We start from the raw sequence: 13,931 nt of genomic DNA, 5'->3' as shown, positions 1-13,931 counted from the left end.
ATCCGTTAAGACTAGTAAATACTTTTTTTAATTTAAACTGAATCGGTAGAAATATCGATGAAAAATGAAATATATCGCACAGTGTGTTTGGCCAAAATAGCAAAATTTCAGATGACTTTTTACATCGAATCAAAAGTCCAGTAATCCTAAAATATTATTAATATATTTATTTCTACATATTTACTACATTGTTAAAAATACTAGTTTAACGCAGCAATATCGATACCGCAGCAGCTGGTACCAGTCGAAATATCGCACGAAAAAGAAACCCTGGCGGCAACTCTGCCCCGAATAACAACAACATATGATGCACATAACCTCAACATCAGCTGCAACAAATCGTAGTGTTTGTGTGCATTTTCTCCGAAAAATTTGCGAAAATTGGCATTCAGTTTGCCAAATTGCTCAATAGCCAAATTGTTGCGCGAACACAGAAAAGTCAAGGTGCCGTCGACAGCGGAAGCGCCAATAGCAACAGAAGCAGCAGCCCCCATTGTTCTGCCCGACGTTGCGGAGGAAAAGCCCAAGCACCAGCACCAGCGTCTTTGCTGCCATCGCGTCGCGTGTGCGGAATTTTCAGCAGTGAATAACTTTCGGCATTTTGTGGGTGTCCAGAGGAGGAGCGTGTTGCGACTACGCCAGGAAAGATGGTTAAAGCTAAAAAGGGCAAGAAAGAGATATTGGCGACGGTCGAAGGCGGTTCCTCGGCCGATGAAATGTAAGTAGAGTAGCGTTGTGAATGCCGTGTTGGCAACTTTCTAAAACAATTGCAAATTTGCATCCCATCCGCATTTCAATCACACAGCGAAAGCCAAAGCAATCCCATGGACTCCGATGTGGACAGCGACAAGGTGAGCGCCAACAACAAGAAGAACCAGCAGCAGCAGCAGGCACCGCAGCAGAAGGGCAAAAAGAAGAACAAGAAGGTGTCTGACAACGAGGATAGCGACGCTGCGGCAGTCCAGGCATTGACCAAAGCCGTCAAGAAGCTTAATGTCAAGGGCAAGGGCAAGAAGTCAAAGGCTGACATCGACTCCGATGAGGAGGCGTCACCCCAAGGCAAAAAGTCGGCCTTCGAACTGCTGATGGACGACGACGACGATGATGCGCCTGCCGTGCAGAGCGCTCCCGACGACGACGAGGAAGAGCCGGAGGCAGTAAAGGCCCAGAAGAAGAACGATAAGAAGAGCAAGAAGGCCAAGCGAAAGGGAAAAGATGATGATGAAGAAGATCTGGACAAGGTCTTGGCCGATCTGCAGGCGGAATATGCCGGCGAGGCACCGGCACCGGCTGTTGTCACCCCCGAAGAGCTAGCCGATGAGTTCTCCAAGAAGAAAAAGAACAAGAAGTCAGCTGGAGCCGGCGTTCCAGCGGAAAATGATGCCGGCGATGAGGCCGCCGACGGAGATGATGATGATGATGGCGGCAGCACCATGAAAACAGCTGCCCAAAAGAAAAAGGAGAAGAAGGAGCGCCAGAAACGCGAGGCGGCCCAGGCCAAGCAGAGAGCAGCACTCGAGCCCAAACAGAAGCCAGCGGAGAAGCCTCCGCCAGAGGTCACCGAGCCTGAACCAGAGCCCACCGAGGAGGACAAGCCAGAGGCCGATGGCGAAGACCCTGCAGAGGATGCCACCGCCAAAGGCGGCAAGAACAAGAAGAAGGGAAAGAAGGACAAGAAATCTGAGGCCGAGGAAGAGAAGAAGGATGGCAAAAAGAAGGGCATGTCGGCTGCCATGGTGGCGGCCATGCAGGAGCAGTTGAAGAAGCGCAAGGAGGAGGAAGAGCGCCTGGAGAGACTCGAGGAGGAGCGCAATCGACTTGCAGATGAGCGCGAAGAAGCCCGACTAGAGGCAGTGCGTCTGGAGGCCGAAAAGAAGGAGAAAAAGAAGCAGCGCGAGGCGGAGCGCAAGGCCCGGCTAAAGGCCGAGGGCAAGCTCTTGACCAAGAAGCAGAAGGAGGATAGAGCCAGGGCGCAGGCTCTGCTGGATTCGCTCAAGGCTCAGGGTCTCGAAATACCCGATCCCAACGACAGGAGAGCACCAAGGCCAGGTAAATGGAGTTCCGCTGTCCAGCGATTCCTTACTCAATCTTTATTGAACCCCTTTTCCAGGTACTCGCATTCGGCCCAACAAGAAGAAGGGACCCAAGGGAACGGCCGAGGAGGAGGAGGCCAAGGCTGCGGCCGAGGAAGCCGCTGCAGCTGCCGCGGCCGCCACAGCCGCCGAAACACCCAAGGAGGAGGTGGTCAAGGAGAGCTGGGATGCCACCGACAGCGAGGCGGAGCCGGAACCCGATGAGGAGTCCTCTCAAACCACAAACAATGGCAAGGCCGACGAGGATGAGGACACCGATGATGATGACAGCGGCGATGATGATGACAGCGACGATTCCGATGATGAGAGCGACGAGTCCGATGAGAAGGAGGAGACCCTCGCCAACGATCCCGAATCTCGACGACTGCGCGCCGAGGCGAGAATCATCAAGCGTCAGTCGGAGGCTGAGAAGAAACGCACCACGGATGAGCTGCGTGCGGGCGTTGTCTGCGTCCTGGGCCATGTCGATACGGGCAAAACCAAGATTCTGGACAAGCTGCGGCGCACCAATGTGCAGGACTCGGAGGCTGGTGGCATCACGCAGCAGATTGGAGCAACCAATGTGCCCATTGATGCCATCAAGGAGCAGACAAAGTACGTGAAGAGCGCCGTAGGCTTTGAGCATCGTCTGCCCGGTCTCCTCATCATCGACACACCCGGCCACGAGTCCTTCAGTAATCTGCGCAATCGCGGCTCCTCTCTCTGTGATATCGCCATTCTGGTGGTGGACATTATGCACGGCCTGGAGCCGCAAACACTCGAGTCCATACAGCTGCTAAAGAAGAAGAGATGCCCCTTTATTGTGGCTTTGAATAAGGTCGATCGGCTGTACGACTGGCAGGTGCTGGCCCGGCGAGATGTGCGCGATGTTATCAAGGAGCAGCAGAGCAACACGCAGCTGGAATTCCAGCAGCGCACCAAGGAAGTCATACTGCAGTTTGCCGAACAGGGCCTAAATGCGGCCCTCTACTACGAGAACACCGATCCCAAGACATATATCTCTTTGGTGCCCACCAGTGCCATCACCGGCGAGGGCATGGGCAATCTCCTATTCATGATCACCGACTACTGCCAGAATATGCTGACCAAACGGCTCATGTACTCCGAGGAGCTGCAGGCCACAGTTCTCGAGGTGAAGGCCCTGCCTGGTCTGGGCACCACCATCGATGCCATCCTCATTAATGGCAAGCTGCGCGAGGGCCAGACCATGGTCTTGGCCGGCACAGACGGCCCCATTGTCACCCAGATCCGTTCCCTGCTCATGCCCGAGCCCATGCGAGAGCTGCGCGTAAAGAATGCCTATGTGGAGCACAAGGAGGTTAAGGCAGCCCAGGGCGTGAAGATTGCCGCCAAGGATCTGGAGAAGGCCATTGCCGGCATCAATTTGTTAATTGCCCACAAACCCGATGAGGTGGAAATCTGCAAGTGAGTTGGAACTCTTCTCTGCTCTAGAATATCGATATTAACGCCTCTCTTCTTTTTCAGGGAGGAAGTGGCCCGCGAGCTTAAGAGTGCCTTGAGTCACATCAAACTGGCCCCATCCGGTGTCTATGTACAGGCCTCCACCCTGGGCTCCCTGGAGGCTTTGCTTGAGTTCCTGCGCACATCGAAAATTCCGGTAAGCAAAAAAAAAAAAAAGAGAAAAAATAAGTTCCGTGATGGAATTCGAACTCAAGGTGTCCTGTCTTGCGAGCGGGATATGCTTCCCCTAGGCTATTGCACTGAGAGACCGGCGCGTGGCTAACAGCTTAGTTGACTGGGTTTTCCTCTGCTTTGGTGTGTCTGTTGGGTGCGCTCGGGCCTCGAGTGGAGTGAATGTTAAGTCCAGTCATCCATCCCATATTGTCTAGTGGTTAGGATACCCGGCTCTCACCCGGGAGGCCCGGGTTCAATTCCCGGTATGGGAAAGAATCGTGATTCTACTTTTTTTCAGTTTTTCCTTCTTTTTTATATATTTTTTAAATGCATTTCACCCAAAACCTATATTTATCATTGGTTTGCCCTAAATATTTCCTACCTTTAATATTTGTAGTATATAGTGCTGCTAGTACTGTACAGATCGTACTTGTTTGATTTTTTCAATGGAATTGTTTTAAAATTCCTTTCGTTTAACCCATTTAAAGATGGCCTTGAACCCACGAGAAGCCTGGTAGTATTCCTTTATTATCACACCCACGCCCCAATAATGATAACACGTGCACCCCATGCAGCAATTACCAAATTAATAATACACAAGAGTACAGAGGAACAAAAATCCACCGCAGACGAATCGCTAACATAATTTCGCACTGTTTGTTTAGACAATTAGCCAAAGAAAATTCTCAAAGCGTACTCTCGTCGAAGAGAACCCATTGAGGGGGAGATAACCTTTTAATGGGTGGAGAGGTGAGAGCTCTGAGGCTCTGCAATTTATGTACACATTATTTTTGCCCACCACCAAGGCGAAATATTTCTAACAGCTCGTATAGTCGAGACGATAAACAAAAATCTCCCTCTTGAAACAACAACAAAAAAAAAAAAATAAAAAAATAGTACGCAGTATGGAAAATTTGCAATTTTCTTGGCTACTTTTCGATTTCTTGCAAATTGAGTACGGTAAACGGGTACGGGACGCGACAAAGTTGTAAATTCTCGCTGGCCGAAAACTATTTTTGATGAGAATTATGAGTGCGTGAGACGTGGCGGTGGGCAGGAAACGAGAGGAGAAATGCTGCTACTGTCTCGTCGTCTGCATTTTGTTTTTTTTTTTTTTTTTTTTTTTTTTTCGGGCAGACTATGCCGTAAACATAAAATGCGTATTTTTGTAAATGCAAAAATTGCAACAAAAATATGTTGTTTGCACAAAAAAAAACCCGACCAGGCCATGTCTTCTGCTGGTGCTCTCCTCATGGTTGATGATGATGATTCATGCCAGAGGCAGCCAAATGGCGGGCGCATAGCCAACAGAAGACGACGCACTGTATCCACTCCACTCCACTCCCTCCGAAATAGCCGGCAGGCAGGCAGAGTCCCGTCCCCCAACTCCTGGCAATTCGCTCGTAACCATTTCATTCGCTGTCTGCCCCCCAGTCTCGAGAAGATTGAACACCCAACTAAAAATACTAAGCGCTCTATATACCATATAGATACGCACATACATATACATACATACATATGTATGTATGTATCTCTTTATATCTGTCTATATTTCTGCGGCAGAGCAAACGCGAGGCGAACCCAAAACCCGAACGAACGGATATGACAACTCAAATTCCAATTTAGCAAATATTTATTTTCTAGCAAATTCTTTAATCAATTTCACACGCCTTAAATGAATGAAATTAATCGAATTTCCTTCCCTTAGATAATCAGAATGTATTTTATTTAATTTTAATTTCATTTTCGCTTGCCTCAGCTGCGGAAATGTTGCAACGGAAGCGTGGATATACCAGTATATATATACCAGTATATACTACATTTTTGATACCAAAAGTCTGACATTTGAGCTGGCGTTGGATCCGTTCGTTCCTTCATGCCTTGGCAGCACTTTTCCTATTCCAATGCTTCCCCTTCCCCTGCGATACTACTGATACTCATTCGCTCTTCTTTCGTTAATATTGTAAATGTTTCTTTTTAGTGTGTGTGTGTTTTTTGCTGACACTACAAGCTCATTAGCGTCAGCAGCCCACAATTGCTATAAGGTTTCCCACAACAGAGAGTGTCATCATGGTGGTGATCATCTTGTGCCGTGTAGCCGCAACACTTTCCCAGGCCAGGCCTTAGGGTTCCGTTCCTCGATTCGTAACGCCAACGCAATATCCAAAGCACACCACAGAGCTGAAAAACTATGCAAATTAGCTACCAAATGCAGTTACAGAGCGCGTGGTTGTGAACTAAATGAATGAATGAATGGAGACGAGACACTGTTGAATGATGAGCCCCAGTCCCAGTCACCAGCCCCAGGGACGGTTCAAGCCCTTAGAGGGCGCTATGACTAGGCAGCCCTATAAACCCTTTTAAGCTCTTATTCCACTCCTGTTTCTATATTCTTTTGGAGCCTCCTTTTGTCTTTGCATCCCACTGAAATTTCCACTTTTTTCTCTGAGACTCGAGACCATTAGATTCGGTTTTCGTTAGCTTTTTTTTTTGGTTTTGGTTTTCTTGGACTTGACTTGGACTCCCAATGAATGAATTAACAATTTTTGCAGTAGCCTGCACATGTTGTCCATATGGTTCCACTTTTTGTGTGTCGTTTTTTTTTCGGTCTTTGGGCTTTTTGCTCTTTTTGTCACATTTTAGATGCGAAAATTTGTCGCCGTCATGTTAACTGCGCTCATTTCGAAAATCAATTATGGTCATGTGACTGAGCGACAGACTGACTGACTGATTGACTGACTGGCTGGCTGGCTGGCTGGCTGGCTGACTGACAAAACGAACAGACTGCTCTGTTGACTGGTGGCTATTCATTCATGATTTGAGTCTCTGATGCCTTGATGCCTGATTGCGATGCCTGACCATGTGGGCCGACCACCGGCCGGCTACGTAACAAGTTTCGCCTTCATTTAAGCCAAATTTAGTAACTGGCTAACAACATTCACACACACACAGCAGACTCTTTTTTTGGATCGGCTAATGCTATGTAAAATGCCATAAAATTTTATAGTTATCGCTCTGCCTAGAGTCATTTTTCTAGGGGGGCACCCACATGGTCGCCATACACTGATTTTGGTATTTTTTTTCATTTTTTTTTTTTCTCTCTCTTGTCATTTGTTTGTCGCTACTCTGCTGCTGCTGCTGTGGCTGTGGCTGCTGCTGCGTGGCTGTTGAAATACGAGCAGGGCTGCCAATTTATTGGCACTGCCCAAAACTGACGGCCGGAAATTGTCATTTGAGTGGTTGGGCAGACACCGACACACACAAACACACACAACACAAATGTTTTTGTATAGCCCATTAATTTCTGACACGTCGCAGGTTGCCGCCGTCATTCCATTTTGGGGATGCAATCCTCCTGCATTTAATTGACATTCGTATTCGTATTCACATTCATACGCATGATCTGTGGTGCAATGGAGTTGCCCCGGAGCACTCATTAAAACGCAGATATTAAATATTCCGCTCATCCGAAAGTGCTGATTGTTGCTAAGAACAAATAAAGTTAGGAATAGGAATAGAGTTAGGAAATAATGGGAGGAAGGGCCCTGCCCTGCACTGCTCTGCTCTGCCCTGCCCTGCCCTGCCCTGCCCTGCCCTACCCTACCCTGTACTGCCCTCAAAATGAAATGAATTTATCTCTTGTACAACAAATACCGAAATATCGGCGGCGGATGAACAGTAGTTTGCCGCACCACATGGCCCCCACAACAAGTGCAATCAATTTTTATGAATGAAAAACGCAGCATCGATCAGTTCTCCTTCTGCCCCACAGTTACGCCCTGCCGCTGTCAGGGGCATGGAGGCTGTTTTCGTGTTTAATTTATCGAAATGTGTAGCAAAATGTTTATTTGATCAATGAAATGAATTATTGTACGAGCATATGTCTATCTTTCTGTTTGTGTTGCTGTCTACCAAATGAATGAATGAATGAATGAGTGAATGAATGAAACAACAAAACAACAACAACAGCTAGCGGCAATAACTTCCATAAAAGCCGCTCAAAATGTGGGACGCAATTAAAAGGAGAGCGAAAGAGCTGCCAACACAATTTTGTAATTGATTTGTTTTCCATACAATTTATTGTCGAATGTTTTTTTTCTCTTTTCGGGTTTCTTGTTGCTGGGTTTATTGACAATTAATTGAACGCAACAAAATACTCAATGAAACGATGTACGACGAGAGCTGGAATGAGATGAGGCGTAAGACTCAATCAAGCATGAAGCGTACAACGTTTTGGGCAGCATTGAGGATGTTCTCCCATGGAGACCCACCCACCTTCCACAGTACCATCTGGTAGAAGCACTTCCCTCCACGCGTTCTGCTCTTTCCGAAGGGAGATTCCGAAGCCACTTCCTACCCTTCTCTGGCTCTGCTGTGAAGACTTGCATACCGATAAAACATACGATTTGTCTATCGATTTGTTTGCATGCCGCCTGACAGCTACATGCATTCCACGGGCGTTACGTCATGGAAAATGTTTTCGCTAGATTTATGGTCCGTTGGTTGCACATTTTTATGATCGCCTGCCGGAAAAAACCAAACCAAAAGACAGCATGAATGAGCCTGCTACTCGCGGTGTCGACCCCCCCCCCCCCCCCCTGACCCTCTCTTCTACCCACATTTTCAAACCCCGTTATTCATTTGGCCTGCAATTTCTTTTGCCGTCGCTATTGCTGTTGCGTTGGCTTCATTAACATTTGCACCTCGTAGCCGTCAACGACCAAATATAGCGGTGGTTGCTGCCACAACCTGATGGCTGTTGTTGCAGTTGTTGCAGTTGTGCCTTGCCATTCATAAAAAAGAGTTGGTGCACCTCTCACTCACTCGAATGATGCCACTCCGCCCCACTTTCGCCCCTCCGCCCCTCCGCCTCTTCACCTTTTTTTTTTTTTGCTTATACAACAACTGCAGTTGCAATTGCAATTGCAATTGCAGTTTTCTGTGGCTGTGGCTGTGGCTGTTGCTGTTGCTGTGCCTGCATTTGTCGTTCGTACACCCGCAACGTGGCGGCATGGGTTCATGTTCATTCATACATTTTGCAATGCAACATCCATCCACACATGCACTGAAATTGTACCTGCACTTTCTTCCGCAACTCTTAATGTACCTCGTGGAAAGTCTTGGGGCAAGAGCATGCAGGGCATGCTTGATCAGAAGGAATCGAACCTAATCAGTGGTTATCCATAAATCTTAGAATTTTTTGAGTACATAATAGATATATCCATCTATTATCTCATTTTAAAGCCAGAATATGGAATGGAACAGCAATTTTTATGATTGGGCGGGCTCTCTAATTATCTACAGCATATCCTCTGGTTCGGATAATTATCCCCGAAAGAATCTAGTAGACTACTGGGTATTCCCTAGTCGAAATCCAACCTGTACCTTTCTTACTTCTTTCTCTGTTTTTTGTTGCTTTTTTCTACTTTTCTTATGAATGAACAAATTGAGCACTCGAAAGGTTGCTAGACTTCAAAAGTGGCTAGTCTTCTGCCTGATGCCTCTCCATCGCTTTGCAACCTTTCGACCTGCCGCCTGAGAGTGGGGCATGCAACCAGATGCTAGTGCTAGTGCTAGTGCTGCTGCATTTGGGCGAAAATGTAATTATGTAGCCATCAACTATTTCCATGGAGCAGGCATGGCATTCATTGTGCTGCTGCTGTGGCTGTGGCTGTGGCTGCCATAATTGTGTGCCACATTCTCGCAGTGCGAGTGCGGGTTTTTTTTTGGTAGGTGGGCTACGTGGTGGGCAGGTGGCAGGCCACATACATAGACACGACGACGTAATTTGATTCCCACATGCATTTTAATTAAAAGCAAACAACAGAAAGTTTCGCAAACAGAGCTCTCGTCATGCTCAGCGACTTGATGTGTCGCGTCTCTGTTTGAGTTGCCGCTCAGTTGTGGCATGCTAAACTCGCCTCGCCTCGCCTCGCCCACTACTCGCCCCAAAAACATTGAAGAAGCAGCACCAAGCAGTGCTTGAAATAATTAGCCATATCGGTCAGTTTTCCTACGCAATTGTTGAGCAGAGAACGAGCAAAAAAAACCAGTAAGAATCGTAGGCAAACATCTTGAGAAATATTGAAAGCATAAAAACACTGGAGTGAATCGAGCAGAGCGTGACGGTACATTCATTCATGAATCCTCCACTCGCCTCAGAGCCCCCGTCCCTCCCCCCAAAATGTTGTTGTCCATTCCCATTGTTGGGTGCTCCCTACCCCAGCTCTGGCCCCTTCCATGGCTTTTCGGTTGCGTTTCGGCTGAATTTCATGAATGAATTTAGTTTTTGTTGCCGCGCGGCACTCTTTCGCCGGTGCCTCAGCTTTTCTGCTTCCCATGTTTCCCATTTGGCGTGTTTCGTAGTACTAGAGACGAGGCATTAAAGCGAAATGTGGGGAAAGGAAGGAAGTGAGGAAAGAACCCCAGAAACAGAGACCAAAAACCAAAAAAAATAAGACGCCGAAGAGGAAGCGGACAATGCCAATGTTTTCATTAATGCGACGTAGTTGCCAAAAACAACAATGAAAATCAGTTCTGTGGAAACACACACCTTTGGATACCCTGAAACCCAGAAAGATGTTGTATTGCTTTGAGGTCATTAGTTCTTAGGCGACAAATTTATTTCCCTTAGCAGATATCAACGAAAAGGTCGATCGATTTTAGAGTATCATTGGAAATGATCGATAATGGTAATAAAATAGCGATAGCTATAGATAATGATGATAAATAATCGTTGATGTTCGAGAACGGTCCGTTATTCATGGGTTTTTATCATAAATTGTCGATTAGTTATTGATTATGATAATAAACTATTAATATGGCTCGATAAATGATCGATAGCAGTCGATAATGTTCGATAAATATGGGTCAAAGGCCTGTAAACAGAAGACCGGTCTTCAGGGACTTGTTTAAATAGAAAATGATGAAAGAATTTCGCTTTATCCAGAATCGATACATACATACATACAAGTGTACATATGTATGTGTGCATACACTCAAGAGAATCGGAAGTACTTCCTTCGTTGCATGGCAAACATCTGTTCAAAATCGCAATGCCCTCTGAAAAGGGCACAACAACAACATAAGACCAAGAGAGAGAATAAAGGGAAAATAAGGAGGAAGAGTGGAAAAAAAAAGAACAATGAATGAACGAATGAATGAATGAGCCCAAGGCGGGATGGGCCCTGAATCCGAAGTGAATGAGTAAATGAATGAATGTAAAAATGAAAGACGAAAACAAAACCAACAACGGAAGCAATTCTTCCTGCCACACACACACACATACACACACACACACACACACACAGAGATACGATTACAAAAACACAGATACTACTCAGTGGCAGACTGGCACACAGTCCACACTCAAGAGCTTATTGCTTAATTTTCATTCATAAACACGTAGCGGCCGCATTTTCAATGAAATCAAATGCCCAACACGACGACAGTTGAAGGAAGTTGCTCTGTGCTCCGTGCTCTGTGCTCTCTCTGCCGTGGATTCAGATCCGAAAAAACCCAACCAAAAAAATAGATATTTATGTACGAGTAGTTTGCCGAAACGGAAGTTTATACGGAACGTGCAGCATTTTTCTTGAATTTGAGCGTAATTTTTCCCCCCCCCATTCCCCCCCTCAGGAAAGGTTCTCTCTTCTCTTCTGTCATTAATTAGCTGTCCGCCTCAGCGAAAAAGTGACGTAAACCGGACACGACCGCAGACACAGACAGAGACACGGGCGGAGCTATTAATTTTCTTGTTTTCCATCAAACAAAATTTGCATCATTTGACGGGCTATAGCCCGTCACTGGGCTGTACCTGTACTTAAATCTTTGGTTCTTTTCGGTGCCATCGATAGCATTAAGTGGCATGTAGATCCGACTTGACGTCAGCGGCGGCAGCATCGGTTGCCAGTGAAAGCATCCATGCCGGAGATGGCAACCTTTTACCTTTTTCTGCGACCACAAAACTGCATCAAATGGCAGATAAAACCGAATATGGTGTACACTTCTAGGCGGTGTAGAATGTGCAGCAGTGCCCCTCGGTTGGTTACAGTTACGCATATCAATCATCCTCAAATACATGTGGAAACACCTTCTTTGAGAGTGTAGTGAAACGATATATGAACCGCTTTGGCTTCTCTCTAGTTTTTCTCGAATTTCTCTGGGGCTTCTGCTGGTGGCGATGCTGCCACTGCCGTGTCAGCCATGTCATGCGCACGATTTGATTGTTTTGTGCGAAACGATATCTGAAGCTTGGAAATTGTTTACGGAGCTGTGCCACGTGGATTGCCTCCCCCTGCCTCTGGCACTCTCTCTTCCTCTCTATTGGGTCGCTCCCCAAGCAACACCGTAAGGGGTTGGGGCTGGGCATTTTGCTATCACTTCCGTTTGACCGTTTTACAAGGAAATCGAGGCTCTCGACTCTACAATTACTGCGTATTTTTGTTGCTGTGCCGCCTCTCTTTTGTGTCGCGCTGTTGCCCCACAATTGTGCATTCAACACAATAAACTTCCGATTTCATTCATTGTTTTGTTGATTGCAAAACTCTTTTTACCCCCCAACCCCCCATCCCCGTCCCCCTACCTCAGCTCACTCTCTCACTCGCTTTTAGTTTATTTTTATTTGCTTTTCCGTTAGTTACACACACACACACACACACACACATTTCTTTTATAACAGCAGTGGAGCAGCGGTTCTGGGTAATGAATGAAATTTTCCTGAATGGCTTAGGCTGTAATTGAATTCAATTTACAATTGAAACTCGAAGCGTAAGATGGAGACAGAGAAAAGAGCAATGAGGCCAGCGGGGCCAAAGGCAATCACAGAAAGAGTAGTGGCAACCCTGCCGGGCAGAGGCACAGTAACAGGAGCAGTGACAACTCTTTTATTTTAATGATATTCTGCTACGATGTTCCATCGATTAATATAAGTAATTAAATAGCAAAAAAAATAGGAATAAATATAGTGGCAACCCTGCCATAAAAACAGTCCAGCAACCATTCCCAGAGGGTCTTTTAAAGTTATTTCTACCTTAAATAATGGGATTAGTTATAGAGACAATATTTAAGAGGATGATTAACAAAAAGAGCCCTCAAAAAGGTGGCAACGCTGACAGTCTGGCCACAGACTGAAACGCCCCTTTCTTAGAGGCTTATTTGGATCAGATTTGTAATTTATTTACGCGTTAAACTGACATTTAAATGCAAGGCACACGCCCAAGAGATGCAGAGACAAAAACGAGTTGCACATTCCAATTAATGTTTGGGCAAGTGGATGGATTGTGGCACTGTAGTCCATCGGACCGGTCGACCGACCGACCGACCGACCGACCGACCGACCGCCTTATCAGTGGCGCGTGCATATCCGGTGGCGCAATTAAGTCGCTATCGAAAGCAAATTCCATTTGCCCCACTCATTGAAGCCCTGCCCTGTGGCACCATCCGCCAAGCATGCGTTCAACCATCCATTCATTCATTCATTCATTCATGTCAGACAGAATCTCTGGCTGCTGCTGCTGCTGCTGCTTCTGCTGTTATTTTTATCAATGATCATTTGTAATCATCTGGCGACGAACAACAAAAATAAATACAAAATAAAAATTGAACATCTTCGACGAGATGTGAATGAACTCGTCGAATGGCCTGTCGCTCTGCTCGGTGGAGGTCTGTATGTCTACACACACACACATATATTACATATAGTACATGTGTATGTGTGTATGTATCTCGGTCTGTCTCTGTCTCTCTAGATGTCTGCCCGCTTTGGGCCATTTGAGAAAATGTTTCACTTTAGTTTTTCGTGCCGCTTGTTTAGTTTAGATTTTCCTTTTTTTATTTTTTTTATGGCCATGTGTCTAAAAATAGCCAAAAAAAAAAACGTCTCTTTGGGTCAGATGGTTTTGGGCCAAAAAAAAAAAAATGTTGTTTTCGTACAGCTCTTAAACATAGATCTTAACTCGTGTCTACTATATGTATTATCTGTATCTTTTCCAGTACTCTGCCATACGCATTGGTCCCGTGGTCAAACGTGATGTGATGAAAGCCTCTACGATGTTGGAGCACGAAGCACAGTGAGTAAACGCCATCCCCCCAGCGACCCATCCATATATCGATTCTAATTCCATTCTTTTCCCATTCGTTGACAATGTGTCACACAACACAAAACATTTGTATGGCTATCAGAATTCTCTGGAATTCGCTGAA

The 13,931-nt window shown here is 46.2% G+C and overlaps 1 protein-coding gene and 1 non-coding gene across 2 annotated transcripts in view; both read left to right on the top strand.

Moving 5' to 3' along the window:
* Positions 1–204: 204 nt before the first annotated feature.
* Positions 205–13,931, top strand: part of LOC108152649 (eukaryotic translation initiation factor 5B) — a 35,981-nt gene continuing 22,254 nt past the window's right edge. Inside the window, exons 1-5 of the mRNA XM_017282140.2 lie at positions 205–718; positions 806–2,049; positions 2,111–3,518; positions 3,579–3,711; positions 13,722–13,798. Of these exons, the coding sequence (XP_017137629.1) occupies positions 648–718; positions 806–2,049; positions 2,111–3,518; positions 3,579–3,711; positions 13,722–13,798 (2,933 nt within the window). The 5' untranslated portion in view covers positions 205–647. The remainder of the gene's footprint in view (positions 719–805; positions 2,050–2,110; positions 3,519–3,578; positions 3,712–13,721; positions 13,799–13,931) is intronic.
* On the top strand, positions 3,929–4,000 carry Trnae-cuc. Its single transcript has one exon. It is a non-coding gene; the product is annotated as a tRNA-Glu (tRNA).

This window comes from Drosophila miranda, chromosome XR (genome assembly GCF_003369915.1).
Source record: "Drosophila miranda strain MSH22 chromosome XR, D.miranda_PacBio2.1, whole genome shotgun sequence".
Classification (NCBI taxonomy): Eukaryota; Metazoa; Arthropoda; class Insecta; order Diptera; family Drosophilidae; genus Drosophila; species Drosophila miranda.
The sequence above is the reverse complement of the archived record's forward strand: the minus strand, read 5'-3'. Positions and strand labels throughout refer to the sequence as shown.